General features: G+C 40.0%; 2 protein-coding genes across 2 annotated transcripts in view; one reads left to right on the top strand and one right to left on the bottom strand.

Annotated features, from left to right (window-relative positions):
- The window catches only part of cdc73 (cell division cycle 73, Paf1/RNA polymerase II complex component, homolog (S. cerevisiae)), a 32891-nt gene that overhangs the window by 1677 nt on the left and 12097 nt on the right, over positions 1-19117 (top strand). The window contains exons 2-10 of the mRNA XM_032531851.1: positions 3036-3141; positions 3310-3379; positions 3619-3681; positions 3939-3991; positions 7495-7583; positions 7801-8014; positions 9819-9851; positions 10148-10259; positions 13639-13703. Coding sequence (XP_032387742.1) covers positions 3036-3141; positions 3310-3379; positions 3619-3681; positions 3939-3991; positions 7495-7583; positions 7801-8014; positions 9819-9851; positions 10148-10259; positions 13639-13703 — 805 coding nt within the window. The remainder of the gene's footprint in view (positions 1-3035; positions 3142-3309; positions 3380-3618; positions 3682-3938; positions 3992-7494; positions 7584-7800; positions 8015-9818; positions 9852-10147; positions 10260-13638; positions 13704-19117) is intronic.
- Positions 14204-18053, bottom strand: LOC116699704 (beta-1,3-galactosyltransferase 2). Its single transcript, XM_032532416.1, has 2 exons — positions 17289-18053; positions 14204-16087 (listed from the first exon to the last, which is right to left on the bottom strand). The coding sequence occupies exon 2, from the start codon at positions 15856-15858 to the stop codon at positions 14584-14586; it is 1275 nt and encodes a 424-aa protein (XP_032388307.1). The 5' UTR covers positions 15859-16087; positions 17289-18053; the 3' UTR covers positions 14204-14583.

Below are 19117 nucleotides of genomic sequence, written 5' to 3'. Positions count from 1 at the left end.
AACCACCAAAACTTTAAGGAACGATAATTTTTGGTACAACATAACTTAAGTTGTGTGCTCCGCAATAGAGCTTGTCGGTACACGATCTGTCCTGCGCATGTGCAAGATGTTCAAGCATGCGCAGATGATATCATGATGAACGCGGATTTATGACCTTACGATACTGCACAATCTGTTCCCGTAGATAGTTAAAGAAAGTCCGTTCACCGCCACTGGAAAGCTAACTTTCGTTTAGCTGACAGCTAATTCAGCTAACCACCAGCTGAGACCGCATGTAAAAGACCCTCAAAACTAAAATAACTGTTGAAATATATAACAGCTGTTACGTCAGTTTTACTTTACTTGTGCTCATATAAATACAATCACTAAATATTGTCTTTATTATTACTGTAAAATCTTAATTTAGCTGTTGCTGCTTTTCGTACTGTTTACTTTGAATAACGTTATTTTAGGCTGAATCAAACTGTCAGCTAGTGATTAGTCAAAATAGCTGTTAGCTAAATTAGCATCAGCTTACCAGTGGAGGCTAACTGTTCTCTTAGCTAATTCATGGTTCCAGTCTGCCATACCCAGCCACCAGATGTTGTCATTGCGTCCCAGCTCATTTATCATGGTTTGGCCATTGTCTGGGACAGTGGCAGATCTTGCAGCCAGCATGGGACGTTGGCTTAATTGTTACAACACCCAAACATTTGTCATCTTTGACAGATATTTGCAGGTGTCTGCAAAGGACCATGAGAGACATAGAAGAAAAGGACAGAGCTCCACAGAGTAGCCTACATGCTCTCATTGACTTCACCTCTACCTAGTCGAGACAAAGTCTTGAAAAACAAGCACAACAAACAAAGGCTGAGAAAACTCCTGTGTACTTTCAATGTAGGAAGTAATATCATGATGGTCAGTAAAGCTGACAGCATTGCCACTCATGATGAGGCGGATATATCACTTATAACTGTCTTTGTGCTTTATGGTTTATTGGTGTTAGAAGTCTGGTATAATAACTAACCTACAGATAAAATGGCACAATTCTCAGCATAAATGCAATTGCAGAGAATCTGGGTGACCAATGTGGTTCCATTCTGGCCATGCATGCTCTTTCGGGATGTGATTCCACCTCATATCCTGTTGGGAAGGGGAAGGTGACTGCACTCAATGCCATAAGAGTCGTTCCTGGTAAGCTTCTCCACTGCATTAGACAGGCAGAAGCCCCAAAGTTACAGATCACAAAAGCAACAAGGGCTTTCTTTCTGGCTCTGTACAATCAGAGGAACTTTGTAACCTTGAATGCAGCCAGGTATGGAATTTACCAAAAAGCGCCTAAGGTCCCCAGCACTGAAGTCACTAGCTTGCCTTCATGGAAGACGTGTCCCCCTACAGGCACTGCTATGGAAAGCAGCAGACCATCTTTACTATCCTCTTCTTTTCTGTCATCATCTTCTCCAGACCCTTCATCCCTCTCTTTGTGCTCTTGGTGTTGTATAAGTATGATGCAGCATATACCATCATTGCCTTTGCAGAAACACTAACTGGTAGGCCTACAGGCCAGACCTACAGCTGTACAGCTGCGCTTTGCTGATGTGCAAGGTTTCAACCCGGCTTTGCAACCACAGCTGACAACAAGTAACAAAGCAAGAGGAACAACTGGACTTGAATCCTGGGTGGGCATAATCAGTTCCTCTCCTTCCTTTAGGCCCGTAGTCTTGTCCCATCCAAAATAAGGTGATATCCACAGCTGGTGGATCAGGCTGATGAGGCTGCCTTTTGTTAATTCATTGTGAGTCATAGCAGTTTGCCTGAAGGTGGTAGCCAATGTGTGCTTTGTGTAGTGCGGAGGTAAGGCCCTCTTGGTTAGCCTTGCGTCTGGTGGGCTGACTCGGTTGGCCCAGACTCAGTTTTAAGTCTTGCATTTGGTGGAGTTTTAACTGGGCCCTTGTTGGATCTTGCAACTGGTTGACCAACATGGGCAGCCATTTGGAGGTTCCCTAGCGACTTACAGGGTCTGTCTTGTATGGCATATATAAAGTGTATATTTGCACATAGTTCTTAAGTCTTAAATAGCTACCCTATTAATATGTATCGTACAGTTGCAAGATCAGAAGAAGTTATTTCAAATACTTGCATTGCTTTTTCCTCCAGAAATGCATAACATTCAGCCAAACAAAGATTCATCATTTATCCAAAAGCATTGGATATTCAAAAGTGTCAGGAGGGGATTCAGCTTAACTAAACCCTAAAAACAATGCATCAACATTCACAAAACACTCATGATTCTGAAATGTAAGATTGTGTTTACCATAAAAATAACCTATAATATTATGCCTGAAAGTAATTGGAACTTACCTAAATAAATCACAATAGTACTAAATTTACCTCTTTGAAATCTGAAATGCCAGAAAAGAAATAAGCATCCTCTAAAACCCCTAAACCACTCACATATTGTAGAAATTGGCCATACAGTGCAAAATATGTAGTCAAACTGGACGATTAAGCTAATATGCTAATTATGCAAATTATGCAAATTGCTCAACATATGCAAATTAGCATCCGTCATTTTCCGTATACAGGGGACCCATACTTCACACTTCTGCAATAAAAACTTGGTGTACTCACATTTCCGGGTTCACCTAGTTGGCTACTAGACTAAAAGCTAAACTTGCAGTTATGATGTGATGCTAAATAATTAGCGACGTTAGCTGCCGTTTAGTTGTGTTCCCATAGTCTGGGGACTTGTGTTTTTAGTATAAGTCATGACTATAAGCACTTGTGTTTACCGTGTCAAAAGCAACATTTGCTTATGTAACGCAGACCATTAGGTTGCTGTGGGGATTAGTAGGTTAGGTTAGCTAACCAGATAACTGTTGAAAGTTCTGTGTTAATTTGATTTTAGAACCAGTGGTTCTTTAAACTTTAAACAAGTAGCTAACTCAACTACTATATTTTCTTTATACATATGCTTAAGAACTTAAGATTAACTTAAATATGCACTTGAGTGATTTTTTTGTTGTGGTTTTCATTGTTTGTGTTTCTACCTCCAGTACTGGTAAAGATGGCCAGCCCAAAGAGTACTATACTTTGGATTCTATCTTGTTCTTGCTCAACAATGTGCATCTCCCGCATACATCCTACGTGCGAAGAGCTGCAGTAAGTGCTCTTAAATATCTTTCACATTGCCTCTACCTGTCTGTGCCGGTGGTGTTTAAGTACAATCCAGTATTTCAGCCTCTTTTTTTTTTTCTTCTCAGATGCATAATATTTAAATCATTATCAGAAATGCTTTTGGGTAACATGATTCTGTCACATGTTTTATAGACAGAGAACATCCCTGTTGTCAGGCGACCTGATCGAAAAGGCATGCTCTCATATCTCAATGGCGAGAGCTGTAAGTAACGTTAACACTTTTGAGAGCTATTGTGTACAATGTGTTTCTGTTGTGTGCAGAATGTTAAGAATATGTTTGTGTGTCCTTCAATATATTAGGAAAGTCCTAATTTCTTTCTGGTTTTGATTTACTAAAACATACATTGACAGATTTTATGGATTAAGCCCCACCAGGAGGAGCCAAGCTGTAGTTGAGCTAATTGGTAACTTATTAATGCAGTTTCTAATTGTCTTTCACAGCTACATCAACAAGTATTGACAGAAGTGCACCTATAGAAATAGGTTTGCAAAGGCCAACACAAGGTAAGTTCACGTATTTGTTGCAAGAAGTTTGAAGAGCTAATGCCACCTGCAGTAATAATTGAGTTTTGAATAATTGTTATTTAATTTTAACTACAATTTAATAAAGTGTATCTTGCAACTATTTTTTATCTGCTATTTCTGCAACTGGGTCATATTTTCACAGATATTTTCTTTAAAAAGACGGGACTATCTCAGTCAACAAAACCAAAATGGACTTTGTGCTGTGAAATAATACATTTCTTCTGCCTTTTTTTTAGTCAAAAGAGCAGCAGATGAGGTGTCTTCTGAAGCCAAAAAACCCAGGATCGAGGTATTCTGACTTTTACCTTCCACTAACAGTTTCTTAGTACAAACAACACTATACTTACATCAGTGCTGCTCTGGAGCATTTACTACCTTATCTGTATTCCACGAGCAGGAACAGTTCCAGTACATGGAGAGGCTTTTACTGATGGTGATGTTTTGTTGATCATTGGTAACAGCTGAATAAGCGACAAGTTCCACTATAGTGAACCAATAAAACTGTAGGTGGGGAACTCTTGTCCTAAAATGGTTTTAACCACATTGAAATAGGATTAGACCAACAATGTAAAAGAACAGAACTGTTTTATCTAAGATGGCCTTAAGTTTTGATTTAAAGCCAATTTTATAAACATGGCTTAAATAATTCTACAGCTCTGAGGATTTTTGCCTATTGAAATATTTAAGTGTTCCATCAGTCAGTATACACTCACCGGCCACTTTATTAGGTACACCTGTCCAACTGCTTGTTAACACTTAATTTCTAAGCAGCCAATCACATGGCGGCAACTCAGTGCATTTAGGCATGTAGACATGGTCAAGAGAATCTCCTGCAGTTCAAACCGAGCATCAGTATGGGGAAGAAAGGTGATTTGAGTGACTTTGAAACGTGGCATGATTGTTGGTGCCAGAAGGGCTTGTCTGAGTATTTCAGAAACTGCTAATCTACTGGGATTTTCACGCACAACCATCTCTAGGTTTACAGAGAATGGTCCGAAAAAGAAAAACATCCAGTGAGCGGCAGTTCTGTGGGCGGAAATGCCTTGTTGATGCCAGAGGTCAGAGGAGAATGGCCAGACTGGTCGAGCTGATAGAAGGGCAACAGTGACTCAATAACCACCCGTTACAACCAAGGGGGGCAGAAGAGCATCTCTGAACGCACAGTACGTCATACTTTGAGGCAGATGGGCTACAGCAGCAGAAGACCACATCGGGTGCCACTCCTTTCAGCTAAGAAACAGGAAACTGAGACTACAATTTGCACAAGCTCATCGAAATTGGACAATAGAAGATTGGAAAAACGTTGCCTGGTTGATGAGTCTCGATTTCTGCTGCGACAGTCGGATGGTAGGGTCAGAATTTGGCGGTCTACAACTGAAAGCATGGATCCATCTGCCTTGTATCAACGGTTCAGGCTGGTGGTGGTGGTGTCATGGTGTGGGAATAGTTTCTTGGCACTCTTTGGGCCCCTTGGTACCAATTGAGCATCGTTGCAACGCCACAGCCTACCTGAGTTTTGGGTTGCGACCAGTCCATCCCTTTATGACCCAAATGTACCCAACTTCTGATGGGCTACTTCAGCAGGATAATGCGCCATGTCATAAAGCGGGAAATCATCACAGACTGGTTTCTTGAACATGACAATGAGTTCGCTGTGACTCAAATGGCCTCCACAGTCACCCGATCTCAATCCAATAGAGCATCTTTGGGATGTGGTGGAACGGGAGATTCGCATCATGGAAGGCAGCCGACAAATCTGCGGCAACTGTGTGATGCCATCATGTCAATATGGAACCAAACTCCCTGAGGAATGCTTCCAGCACCTTGTTGAATCTATGCCACGAAGAATTGAGGCAGTTTGAAAGGCAAAAGGGGGTCCAACCCGTTACTAGCATGGGGTACCTAATAAAATGGCCGGTGAGTGTATATTTAGCCAAAATAAATCTGTCTGTTTGGAAATTTAATTATAAATGAAATAAATTTTGCCGCAGTTAAAAAAAAGAAGTAAATATTGTGTCGCTGATCTGGTAAATCATAGGCATCCGACATTAAATCTTGTTTCATTATGTAGTTTGTTAATAGTGGGCAAGGCAGCTTTATTTGTATAGCACATTTCAGTAACGGGGCAATTTAAAGTGCTTAACACGAACAGTTAAAAACATAAAATACAAGAATAAAAGTTACAGTGCAATATAAGAAATTAAACATTAACGAAATGAACAAACATTTAAAGAAAGGCAACATCAAAAAGAGAGGTCTTCAGCTTTGATTTAAAAGAACTGAGAGTAGCAGCGGATCTACAGGTTTCTGGGAGTTTATTCCAGATATGAGGAGCATAGAAACTGAAAGCTGCTTCACCCTGTTTAGTTCTGACTCTGGGGACAGAAAGCAGACCTGTCTCAGATGACCTGAGAGGTCTGGGTGGTTCGTAGTGTAGTAGAAGATCCGAAATGTATTTGGCCCTAAACCGTTTGTGATTTATAAACCAGCAAAAGTATTTTGAAATGAATTTTTTGAGTCACAGGAAGCCAGTGTAAGGACTTCAGAACTTGAGTGAAGTTATCCACTTTCTTGGTCTTACTCAAGCAGCAGCGTTCTTAATCAGCTGCAGCTGTCTAATTGATTTTTTTCAGGGAGACCTGTAAAGACACCGTTACAGTAGTCAAGTCTACTGAAGATGAAAGCAAGTTTTTCCAAATCCTGTTGACACATAAGTACTTTAAGCCTTGTTGTTGTCTTAATGTGGCTGTTAAAATTCATGTCAGAGTCCATGACTACACCGTGATTTCAGTCTTAATCTGTTGTTTTTAGCATTGTTGATTGAAGCTGAGCGCAGACTTTTAATTGTTCCTCTTTTGCGCCAAAACCAATCACCTCAGTTTTTCCTTCATTTAATTTAAGAAAGTTCTGGCACATCCTGTCGTTAATTTGTTCAATGCACTTAGTCAGTTTTTTATGGACTATAGTCCCCTGGCGATAAGGGGACTATAAATTTGTAAATTGGTGTATCATCTATATAACTATGGTAACTTAGTTTTGTTTTCCATTACCTGACAGTGGAAGTATATAGATGTTAAACAGAAGAGGCCCCAGAATGGAGCCTTGGGGAACTCCGCACGGCATATTTGTATGTCAGATGTATAATTACCTATGACACAAAGTAGTCCCATTCTTTAAGTAGGATTCAAACCAGTTTAGTACTGAGCCAGAAAGGCCAACCCAGTTTTCCACGGTCTAGTAATTTTTCATGTCGACCAGTCAAATGCAGCACTGGATCAAGTAATACTAAACGAAATTTTGCCACGTCGTGTTAAGGTGGATGTCATTAAAGACTTTGATAAGAGCCGTCCAGTGCTGTCGTTTGGTTGAAAACCGACGGAAAGGTATCAAAAAAAGTTGTGTGACAAGAAATGGTTGAGTTGTTGGAAATGCTTTTTCAATGATTTTACGTAAAAATGCAAGGTTTGATATTGGCCTATAGATGCTCATGAGTTACGTGTCTAGATTGTTTTTTTTTTTTTTTTTAAGAGTGGCTGATCACTGCAGTTTTCAGAGCCTGTGGGAAGATACCTGAAAGAAGAGACATGTTCACAATCTGTAGAAGATCAGAAGCTAAACAATAAAAACATTTTTTTTAAACCAGTTGGTAGAATATAGGCAACAGGGGGAGGTTTTCAGATGTTGTATAATGTCCTCCAAGTTTTTATGGATGATTGAATGAAATTGGGTCATATTGAACGTTTTGCTTGAACACTGACAAGACATATCACTGTACACTGTTTTCTTTTTAAGGATGAAGAGCGAGTGCGTCTGGATAAGGAGCGTCTGGCTGCCCGTCTGGAGGGCCACAAAGAGGGCATTGTGCAGACTGACCAGATCAGGTATAATTGATTTTTTTTTTTCCAGCTGCATCTATATATAAGGTGTTTTCTATATGAAGCAATACTCTCTCCAATGTAGATTATTTCACCACTGAGCTTATTTTTTATTCAACCATGTCAGTATTAACTGATCAATGTTAATTGGATTGCTGGATGTCACCATACCAGTTCCTCGAAGCAGTGAGCGGTTCAAATGACCCTAGCTTCTCTCCTCCAGATCGCTGTCAGAAGCCATGTCGGTGGAGAAAATTGCGGCCATCAAAGCCAAGATTATGGCCAAGAAACGTTCCACCATCAAAACGGATCTGGATCATGGCATACCCGATAAGGATAGAAGCTTTGTGGACGCTGAGGTGGACGTTACCAGAGATATTGTCAGCAGAGAGAGGGTCTGGAGGACCAGAACAACTATTCTCCAGAGCACTGGAAAGGTCAGAGTCCGCTTCAAGCTAATGATATCTAATGTCTCTCCCGGCAGCAATCAATGACCGTTCCTTCAAATACACCTGTGTCAGATTAGCGCGTGAATTTGGGGATTTTCTTTTGTTATTACCAGCATATTGACTCAATATTGGACCTAGATTTCTGCCCTGACAGGGTCATTACACAGTTTGTAAATGAGGTTTAATGAACATGCAAAGATTACACACATTATTTCATGTCTGGAAAGCATTGTTGCTCTGACCTCTGTTGGATGAAAGTTTCTACTTTGTTGCTCTTCCAATCACCATTGGTTTGTTCTAGGTCTAAAGGGGTTTTCAAACTTGGTCCAAATACTAGTGCATACCCAGAGTTGTCATTCAATCATTTGGGAGTGAGAGGGTTTACTGTAAGAACCTTTCCAACCAACAATTTAATATTAAGTACATTACAAGGTATTTAATAGGGCAATATGTTATTATATCTCACGATATGAGACTAGATTTTGTCTTAAATTTTGGATATCGTAACATGCCTGTATTGTCTTTTCCTTGTTTTATTGGCTGCGTTACAGTAAAATGTTGTACTTTTCTGAACTTGACTGATCTAGCTGTTCTATAATTAGCTTTTACCCACTTAGTCATTATATTCACATTATTAATGACTACTCATCAAAAATCTCATTTTGTAAATATTTTGTGAAAGCACAAATTTTGAACCCTACAATATCGCCGCAATGTTGATATTGATGTATTTGGTCAAAAAATATTATGGTATTTGATTTTTCTCAATATCGCCCAGCCCTAGCATATGTATGTATGTTTGTACTCATGTAAACTTTAACCAGATGTGCATTTTCTGATGTTGAACTATTGTGAACCCGTTGTTGTAGACTTAAAGGACAGTTTGCTAGAAACACATTCTAGACCACCATTTGGAGCTTAACTTCAAGACCACTACTCTACATACCTGAGTTCAAAAGTAGCTTTCCTATTTTACCAAACTTGTTGAATTCTGTGGGAAGAATCCCCACATCCAAGGCTGTTGGCCAACTTCTAAACAACTCAACTGTGTAAATACCTTGTGCATAGCAAGGAGAAAGTCTCAACCACTAGATGGCAGCAAAGTCTTTTTCATCCAGTGTGTACTTACTAAAAATATGAATTTTTACTGGGCCGCTGAAGTCCTTTTGACATGCTCATTGCAAAGTCATTATAATATTAATTGGGGCTATATGAACAATTACTCTGGCAATTTCCTAATCTAATATCCATACCAAGATGTCTACATTTGAAAACCTCTTTTTCTCTGTTTTGGGCTTTCATTCTTTTAAGCTGGGCATTTTTTCACACCTTAGACGTGTGCTTGTTGAAACAACTGTGCAAAGGACAACGTTATAAATAACTTTGTTGTGTTATGTCCCACTGCCATGGAACATGAGGCCTATCCAAATTCCTGATTTTGTACCTCTTCGGCTCCCAACATATATATATAAGTTTATGTTCTTATTCGTAGCAAATGAGATGTGGGTGGTTAAAATAATACATAACCAATGAGGAAAATATGAATAACATGTGAACATAATAAAAGCAGCCTTTCTAATGATTAAAATAAACTGTTAAAGAAAACACTAATACATCAATGCAAGACATAATTTAATAAGCAACATGGAGTGGTAGTGAAAACAATAACGCCTTTAAGGGTTTTGAGGTGAACCCTGAAATCTTATGCAGATTTCACTCTTTTCACAAATGAAAGAAAAGCACATACCATTTTGCAGGTGTTGACGCTCATATTGTATTGCTCCTATTGCAGAATTTTCCAGAACGATTTCGCCTCGTGCAGTCAGTGAGTGTGGAGAGTGGCTGAGCACCGAGCATGGACCACACAGAATATCAAGTGTGTATGTAACAACATTGTGTGTGCGTGTGTATATTGTGTTTGTTTGTTTAGAAGTTTACTGTTGGCCGAGCGTGGTGTGTGTGTGTGTGTGTGTGTGTGTGTGTGTGATAATAGGACATGACGTTAATAACCAGTAAATTCCTACTTTTTCCTTAAACTTCCTTTTTCCTCAAAGGAATCAAGCTTTGAACAGTGGCAAGTCTATAAACGATTAATAAGGTTTTTACTAAGTGTACTGGCAGGTATGTAAAGTAATGAATTGTTTGGGTTTACAGGACCCCTCCTTAAGGAACAAGCAGCCTGTCCCAGCTGCCTACAACAGATACGATCAGGAGCGGTTCAAAGGAAAAGAGGGTGAGTCTAATTTGTGCTTCTGTAGTTGATTTTAATCTTTTTAAAGGTGTGTGCGTGTGTGCCTGAACTTTGGTCAGCGGGTCAACCAAACATACATTTGAAGTACCCCATTTACCCCCAGTATCTATGAACTCATGTCAGAGAGAGGCATAGATGCACACAGAGCACATTGAGTTGACCAGACTACCTCCAAAAGTGCGATCGGATGTTGGGCAGGTAATAAAATACAGCAGCATTGCTTCCCTTGACACAAGGAATGCAAGCTTTGCCTAACAAATTTACATATTTATTGCATTGAGAATTAAGAGAACATAATTATTATAACAACAATGGTTTATTACCATATGTAAAGGCAAAGGCGGGATCTGATGTCATTATTATTTTTATGTAAAAACAAAATGTATGTGTGGTCTGACACATCATTTAAAGGCAGGAAATGCGGTCCAATTGGCTCAAAATGTAAATATTTACATCAAACTGTATACTTAATAATGTTTTGGCGCACCTTTCCTGGAACACAAAGAACTAGTTTTGATATTGTCACCATTAATTAAAATTTGCCTTGAGAGCTGCTTTAAGTTTAGCCTGGTCCCACCAGACTCTCGTACATTTCATTTGTAGAGAGTCTGGCCACTCTCCATTGACAACTTTCTTGAAGGTTGCTTCTCTCGCAAGGCAAGGCAAGGCAAGGCAGGCAAGGCAGCTTAATTTGTATAGCACATTTCAGCACAGGGCAATTCAAAGTGCTTTACACAAAATAATTAAAACAGATAAAACACAAGTACAAACATTAAAGTCATAAGCATTAAAATCAACAAGACACATGAATAGACAGTTAAAAACAAATAGAAACATTAGGACACATAAACACAAGAATAAAGTTACAGTGCAGCATAAGAATTTAAAGAAATGAGCATTCATTTAAAGAAAGGCAGCATCAAAAAGAAAGGTCTTCAGCCTTGATTTAAAAGAACTGAGAGTAGCAGCGGATCTACAGGTTTCTGGAGTTTATTCCAGATATGAGGAGCATAGAAACTGAAAGCTGCTTCACCCTGTCACCCTCAGGGTTCATACGGGTGCTTGAAATCCTTAAATGCTTGAATTTTGATGTTGTGTGTTTTTTAAGGTTTGCAAAGTGCTTGAATTTTGGATACAATGCTTGAATTTGTATTTGTATTTATTATGATAAATCACGTCAAGAACAGTGTCTGTAGTTATCTGCGGAGCGAGCGAGGATGAGCTGTCACAGACCGTGGTAAAGTTGGATTTGTATTGGAAGGTCAAACTGCATAATAGGTTTTTTGAATTTGTATAAAAGCCAACGTCCAATGTAAAACCAGCTTCACGACGGTCTGTCACAGCAAGTCTGCTGTGGTGTGTGGCAGTCCTGTATCCTGACAAAAACTGAAGTGACTGAGTGCCCAGAGCCTCTGAAAGTGAAGTCAGTTTCCCCAGGTGAAGTTTAAACACACGTTTCATTTAGAGTTACATTTGTAATGAATGTATACTAAAAGCGAGTCGGCATCAACAACAGCGCATCTACTATGTTAGCCAGAAGTCAAATTGCTCCCTTGTGATTTGTAAGAGCATTCTGCCCTTGTGATTAGTTTTGATTTTAGTAAAGACAAGAACAGCATAATACAAAATATTACAAACTTAAGAGGGTTGCTGTTTTGGTGGCGTTACGTTACAACACACTACACAGTGCATGCTGAGACCGATCTTTTGTATTCAAATTCTGAGTAGTGCACAGGAGGAAGACGAGGAGGTAAATGACGAAGAAGGCAGTAAACTGGAGAGACCAGGTGGGTTAAAGCAGGAGAAGACCACAGAAAGAGATGCAGAAAAAAGTGAAAGAGAAAACTGTGAGGGATGAAGAGGAGTCTGCAGATTCAGAGAGCAGGACAGAGGCAGGGAGGGATCAGGAAGAGGCAGATGAAGAGGCCATTTGTTAAAATATATTTTTATATATATAGAAGCGCATCAACATAAATTGTAGATATAGTTAATTGTGAAACAATAAACTTGATCTTGACTTGAACTACATGCAACATTGTAGCAAATGGATTACTTTTTTCTTCATACAAACCAATTGCCTGCTTCATGGCTGGTGATAATTTCACATTTTAGCATATTAGAAATAATCTCTGGTTTTAAGTTACGGCTTCCCTAGCTGTCTGCTTTATGACACTCTTGCAGTCAAAAGGTATTTGATTGGCTACATATTGAAACATTTAATAATTACTCTGTAGCCACCAAGTTCTGTGAAAGATAAATTGTAAAAAGTTTATGTTAAACATTTGTGCATCTGTTCTGTCGCGTGCGTGTGCGTGTGCGTGTGCGTGTGCGTGTGTGTGCGTGTGTGCGTGTGTGCTTTTGTGCGTGTGTGTGTGTGTGTGTGTGTGTGTGTTGTGGTGTTGTAGTGGTGTGTGAGAGAGAGATTATTTGCTCTGATTACTGCGTTGCACACTCTTGGCATCTCTTGATGAGCTTCAAGAGGTAGTCACCTGAAGATGGTTCTCCAACGGTCTTGAGGAGTTCCAGAGATGCTCAGCACTTGTCGGCCTTTTGCCTTCACTCTGCAGTCCAGCTCTCTCCAAACCATCTCGATGGGTTCAGGTCCGTGACTGTGGGAGGGCAGTACTCCTCATTCTCCTTCTGGTCAAATAGCCCTTACACAGCTGGAGGTGTGTTTGGGGTCATTGTCCTAAAAATAACATGATGGCCAACCATAAACGCAAACCGGATGGATGTGCATGTCGCTGCAGGATGCTTGGTAGCCATGCTGGTCAGTATGCCATCAGTATAGAAATAAATCCCCAACAGTGTCACCAGCAAAGCACCCCCCTCCTCCATGCTTCACGGTGGGAACCAGGCATGTTGAATCCATCCGGTCACCTTTTCTCCGTCACACAAAGACCCGGCGGTTGGAACCAAAGATCTCCAACCTGGACTCATCCGACCAAAGCAAGGAAATGCAGCTGAACAAATGCGTGTATCAAATAGCGTTTAAAAAAAAATAATAATAATAATTATAACAAAACGCGATGTGTGGCGGCCCGCCACAAATTACTCTGTGTGGGAAACGCTGAGACTACTTGCTGCTTTCATACTGACATCAAAGTGTCCGCTCCAGGTGCAACAGTGATTATCCTTTTTGCACCACATTTGTAACAGGGATTTTACTTTTCAGCAAATGCATACAATACAAATAAAATTTAGTAGAGATAATGTTAAATATTTGTTTTAAGTGTAGGAATTGAAAAATGCAAGCTTGTTACAGAATATTTGGGCATTATACAGTATATTCTACACTTGCTTATGAAAATAACCCATTCAGTTCTGCCAATAATCAACAACTCTTTCTGTGTTTTCTTAGAAACGGAGGGTTTCAAGATCGATACCATGGGCACCTACCACGGCATGACCCTGAAGTCAGTGACGGTAAGAAACAAAACTCTGTAGAGCAGCTGCTAAAGAAAGCTATGAAAAAAGAAATAACAGCTGCTGCTGTACTGAGCGGAGCAGACATTTTCCGCTGATATGCAAAAATAAACCAAATGGGTTTTATTTTTATGGAGAGAAAAAAACAACTAGGGATGGTGTGCAAGTAATATAATAAGCATATGCCTGGATACCGTGTAACACGGAGTACCACAGCAAGCCTAAAAATGCATAAATCACAAGCCAAAATGTTTTTTTTCTTTAATCATCTTTAAGAACGTCTATAGAGGTGCGTCATCATAGCAGGAACTCTTTTAAATGGAGTTGTCATTAGATAATATCTCACTCGTAGTAATAAGGGGAAAAACAACTTGTTTTTTTTCCAGAAACCAATATTGTATAAGGTTTTGGTCATTTGATACATAAAAAGTTACTGGTTGTTGATACGCAATAATTTCAGCTAACTTCCTTTTCTGTAATGACTTGATTGAAAAATACTGATGTAGAAATGTTAATTGGCACTCTAACCTATCCACTCTAGTTTTAGAGTAGCCTGTGTCTGTAAGGCAGCATATATAAAACACGTATGATAAATCTTATGTTATTACAAGAAAGAAGCCACAGTGAACTACTGCTTATTTTGTTGTAAAATATAACCGTACATAGACTCTCCAATGGTGTGACTCAGACATATAAACATTGTTCATCTGTTTTGTACAAAGTTGGCAATAAAAGTGAAGCACTTCATCAGTTTTTACACATTAATGCAGAGTTTCCAGTAATACCTTGGTGTTTATAACAGAATGAGCTGAGATATAAATAATTACTTGTATCCAACAAGGAACTTGTAACAAGGAGAGTTTGGGGATAACCTTTTCAGTTATTGAGCTGGTCTCTCCCTGTTCATTCTGTTTGAGTTTGTCCTGCCAGCTCTCAATGTGTTGATGCATGCATTGCGTTTGTTGCTCTGCAGGTGATGCCAGTATTTAAGTAGTTCATTGGGATAAAACCCATGTGATGTTATCAGATGGCTATACTTGCAGCTGGAATAGGACACCCGCCAGTGGTTGAATAGGAACTCATTGGATGGAGGAGTGGGCTCGATCCGGAGCTTGGCCAGGCATATTCCTACATACACATCCTCCAGATGCAGGCGGGGGATTCTCAGTGATGCGCCATAGATTTTCCTCGCTAAGTCTCCAGAGAAGACGTAACCAGTTCCAGAGCAGAATGTGGGATACTTGTCACTTGGGTACAGCTCAGGGGGCATGTACCACTTGCTGTTTTTGTTTCGGTTGGGTGCAAAGCCTCTCATGTTATTGCCTGTGAAGTAGTTCTTCTTAGGCATCAGCTCTGGCCTGAGCAGCTTGTAAATGAGGTACTCTGTGTTGACGAACACGTCGCTGTCCGTCTTCATGACATAGCTGGCCTGTGGGCAGTAAATTGCCACCCAATTCATTCCCATCAATGTTTTAATTGTCAGGTTTTTGTAGGAATCCATAAAGTCCTGCTGAATTATATCGTGATACCTCCGGCTCTCTGCTTCTAGCATTCGTTGTTGTAAAAGTCCCAGCTCTCCTTCATTTTTCCCCAGCAGAAAAAGCCGGATAAATCCCACATTCAGAGCCACGCTCTCATTCCCCCATGTCTGACGTATGGCATTTCTCGCCTCCACCTGCCGAGCTTCCGTGGCTATCAGCAACACCAAAAATGGCGCGGGTCTGCTGTCAGCACATTTGTCGGGCTCGTTGATAATATAAGTAAAAGGCCCACGGGTTATTGTGCTACTAAGATCTCTCTCTACACTTTGGCTAGTGTTGACTGCTAAAGTGTTCAAAAACTCAAAACCTGGGTCTCCTTGATGGGAGGATACACCATCCTTCTCAGGGGAGCTGATGTTGGCATCAGCCTTGAAGGTCGGCTGAGGAACAATGACAAAACTCAACGCTGAATGTGGGGCGCTCATGTTCCTTTTGGCTTTGGTGGTATGAAGTTCACCACCTCCGTACACCACAGGATGACCTCTCCACCGTGACGTACCTGTGAGCTTTGGCAGCCACACCTGGTGGACCAGAAAGGCCAGTAGACCCAACAGTGAGAGGAGACAGAGAAATTTAGCTGTATGTGCACAACAGTGGCGTCGTCTCCACTGCATGGTTTCGACAGGACTAATTCACTTGGACAGTTGCTTGTAGGTCAAACATCAGTAGTATCTGACTAGTCTTTGATCCCAGGAGGCAAAGTGAAGTCTGGTGGGTTGCTTAAGGAACTATTGATGATCTGTCATTTTAATGTATGTTAATCATTTGACACTCAGACAATGTTGTTGTCTGACAAGTCCGTTGCAGTATGCGAGTCCACTCCGTCCCATGTCTTGTTATTGCCTAGGAGACAGAGAGTAGGATAAATCTGAGCAACACGATGGATACAGCATGTCACTTTAAAGCTGCTATACTCTATTTGTATATTCACAACAGATAAAATGACTGCATCAGTGTTTCCCCTACCATTGTACTGAGGAATTATTGATTTTATTCATCCTGACAATGACTGATACATTTTAATAAAGGACAACTCAATCATGTTGTGGAATTTACAAAATACTCAAAAATTAAGAATTTCTCAAATATGCATTTGCTTAATATAACGTTTATCTTACTTATTGGCTGTCATTTAAAAATGTGTACTGTGTAGTTTTATGTACCTAATCTTTAGCTGTGTTTTTGTTACCACCTAGTGTCAGGATCAGAAAGAAAATGAAAAAGTGATTGTATTATGAAGCTGGGGTTATGGATTGAGTACTTCCCGTCCCCTTTTTCATATGAAATTTGTTTCATGTAGTTTAATGGTTTCATCTAGAATATATTTTAAACAGGGAAATTTAGTGAATTAAGCTTGTATATTGCCACAAATTTCATTTTCCTTCCTCCTTTGACTCATTCCTGCATTAGTTTCTTGTGGCTCCACAGATGATGAACATAATGCTAAAATACTAGTTGTACAAACCATTTATACATTTATACACTGCCATGTAAGAACTCTTAAAGGTGCACATTTTTAGTACCCAGTGGGGTAGTGTTTGCACAACAGCCTAATGTAGAAAAAAAAATTCTGTATACTTTTCTAGAAGCTACTTTTACATCTTGTTTACTGAACTTTAGGAATATTTTATGTTGTGTTTAGAACAAAAACAAACAGAATATGTTCTCCTTCTATCAACTTCTTGTAACAACATTTGTCTGCTCTTGAACAGCATCCAGATGAGGAAAGGTTATAGAAAGAACAGCCTGTGTTTGCGTGCTGCTAGCACCCTGAAGTGGAGTTTTTTTTTTTTTTTACTGAATTACACACTAACCTCTTAAAGGACCCCACCAAGACAAAGAGTGGTTTGTAAGAGCTTGCAGGAACACTGAAAAGACTTCTGTTAGCTCTCTTGCATTCTTGCTTGCGTTAACCGAAATAGAGACAGTGTTTTCTTTATCGGAAGGCACAGCTTTCACATCCTGTACAGTACACAATAACGAGCATGAATTATTTCTTCAGCGTAGTGTTGCACGCATCTGCGTTTTAACAGCTTGAACTTACCCGTTCTTATCTAAGTACTTGTCTCTTTTGGGCATCCATTGCTTCTGAATGTGATGAATTACAATCCTCACACACTGATCACCCTCTTGGTTGCTGCTGTGCCTTTAGCCAAATCACAATCACATACAGTTTAGGCTCGTCAACTCAGACACATATTTCCTCTACAACATGTGACAAATCATCCTCTTCTTTTAACCCAACCTACATGTGGCTTTTACTCAGAAAGATAGAAAAATGTAGTCCTTATCCAGGTATTTGGAGCTGTCTGACACATGCGTGCACAGGCAAAGCATGTGTTAGAGCTCCAGCTCCAGTGCAGTCTCTCTGTTTGCCTTGGCGCATTGTCCCCAGAAGCTTGATGCTAACGGTGCTGCTTCCTTTAGCCAAAGGCAGTAGAGAGTCAGTGGTTGACAATTAGCTGCAGCCCGGGGTCCTTTCACTGCCCTTGCTTGTTATATTATGTATATTAAAGCAGCAGTGCATAGATGGGGATGATCTCTGGATGATGCAAAAACCTTCCTCCATTTTTTTTTTCTTCTACTGGTTACTGGTTCTTGTTTCCTCTCGCTCTTCCTCTTTAACATGCTGTCATGTTAACATCCCTCCCCCCATGTTCCTCTTCCCTTTTTATGTTTTCGCTTTCTTCTTCTCACCCTCCTCCTTCAGCAGCCCTTGACACTGCTCTGTGCTGCTGTTGTGTTGTCTGTGAGAGGGCTAGAGGGGTAAAAGCAGCAGGGTAGGAGTAAGATAAACAGGATGTAGCGCTGTGTGTCTACGCTCTCCCGACACGTCATGCCGTCTCTGCTGCTGCTGTTGCTGCCTGCTCTGTTAAATGGGGGTTGGGCTGCTGACCTATTTGTATTCACACCCACTCTCCAGTACAAGAGAAATAAAGCATTATCTAAATTTATTGTACTGTGAGGTGAGGGGGAGAGAAGTGTTCATGTCAGCACTTCCACAAATCTTAAAGGTTTGCGGATTGCCTTAAATGATTTAAAGATGTAAACTGTCAGGTTACAACTTAATTTTGCAATGATGGACAGTGCAGCTCAAAAGCCGGTTTAGTCCCAGTCTTTAGCCTGCCAATCTCTTGTATTGGATGATAATTGAATACAGATTATAACAATGATGTTTCCTCTACGCTCAGTCAGCCGTGGTGGTTGGCAATTTTAATCCAACCACAACATGAACGAGAGCAATACTTTCTTCCCAAGGAGGGTAGGGGAAGTTGTTTTCATTGGCAGTCATGATCCCTTTAGATGCACTCTGCCCACCTTATTATCAGACTTAAATTTAATCTCTCTATGAACAGACGGTTAGACTAAGCTCTCTCTCAGCAGACATACTGGCGTTTGCTGGGAGCCATGTTCTTTAAGTGGCCAAAAAATGGATACAGTATGGCTGCATAAAATTAAAAGTTAAAATAAATTGCAATCCTTTTAAATGCTGCATTGTAAAGCTAATGTGGAGTGAAGCAGAGTATATTTATAGACAAGCTTTGATTGGCAGGGATGGACTGACCTGGCACGCGTTGTGTTGAAACGATTGGTCAACCAAAAATGATTTGCTAACAAATTTGATTTATCGTGTCAGTAATTTAAGTAAAATTGCTGAATGTTTGTTCCAGTTTCTTAAAGCTTTAGTGCGTAACCTTTTGATATTATTGAATTATTATTTAAAATTATGTAAATTTTATTTGTGTCTCAACGTCTTATTTGTTTGTCTTTCGATGAGCAGTCTTAGGCCTTTTGGATTTACATGTACAACAACACACACAGCAACAATTTTGTTGCTGCAACATTTACATGGTAAAGGCATAGTATGTTTTA

Source organism: Etheostoma spectabile, chromosome 12, assembly GCF_008692095.1.
Source record: "Etheostoma spectabile isolate EspeVRDwgs_2016 chromosome 12, UIUC_Espe_1.0, whole genome shotgun sequence".
NCBI classification, from domain to species: domain Eukaryota; kingdom Metazoa; phylum Chordata; class Actinopteri; order Perciformes; family Percidae; genus Etheostoma; species Etheostoma spectabile.
Note: the sequence above shows the minus strand (reverse complement) of the source record. Positions and strands in the feature narration are given on the sequence as shown.

Bases quoted from the DNA above. Each gene is read 5' to 3' on its own strand.
- LOC116699704 (XM_032532416.1), bottom strand. From the start codon at position 15,858: ATGCAGTGGAGACGACGCCACTGTTGTGCACATACAGCTAAATTTCTC.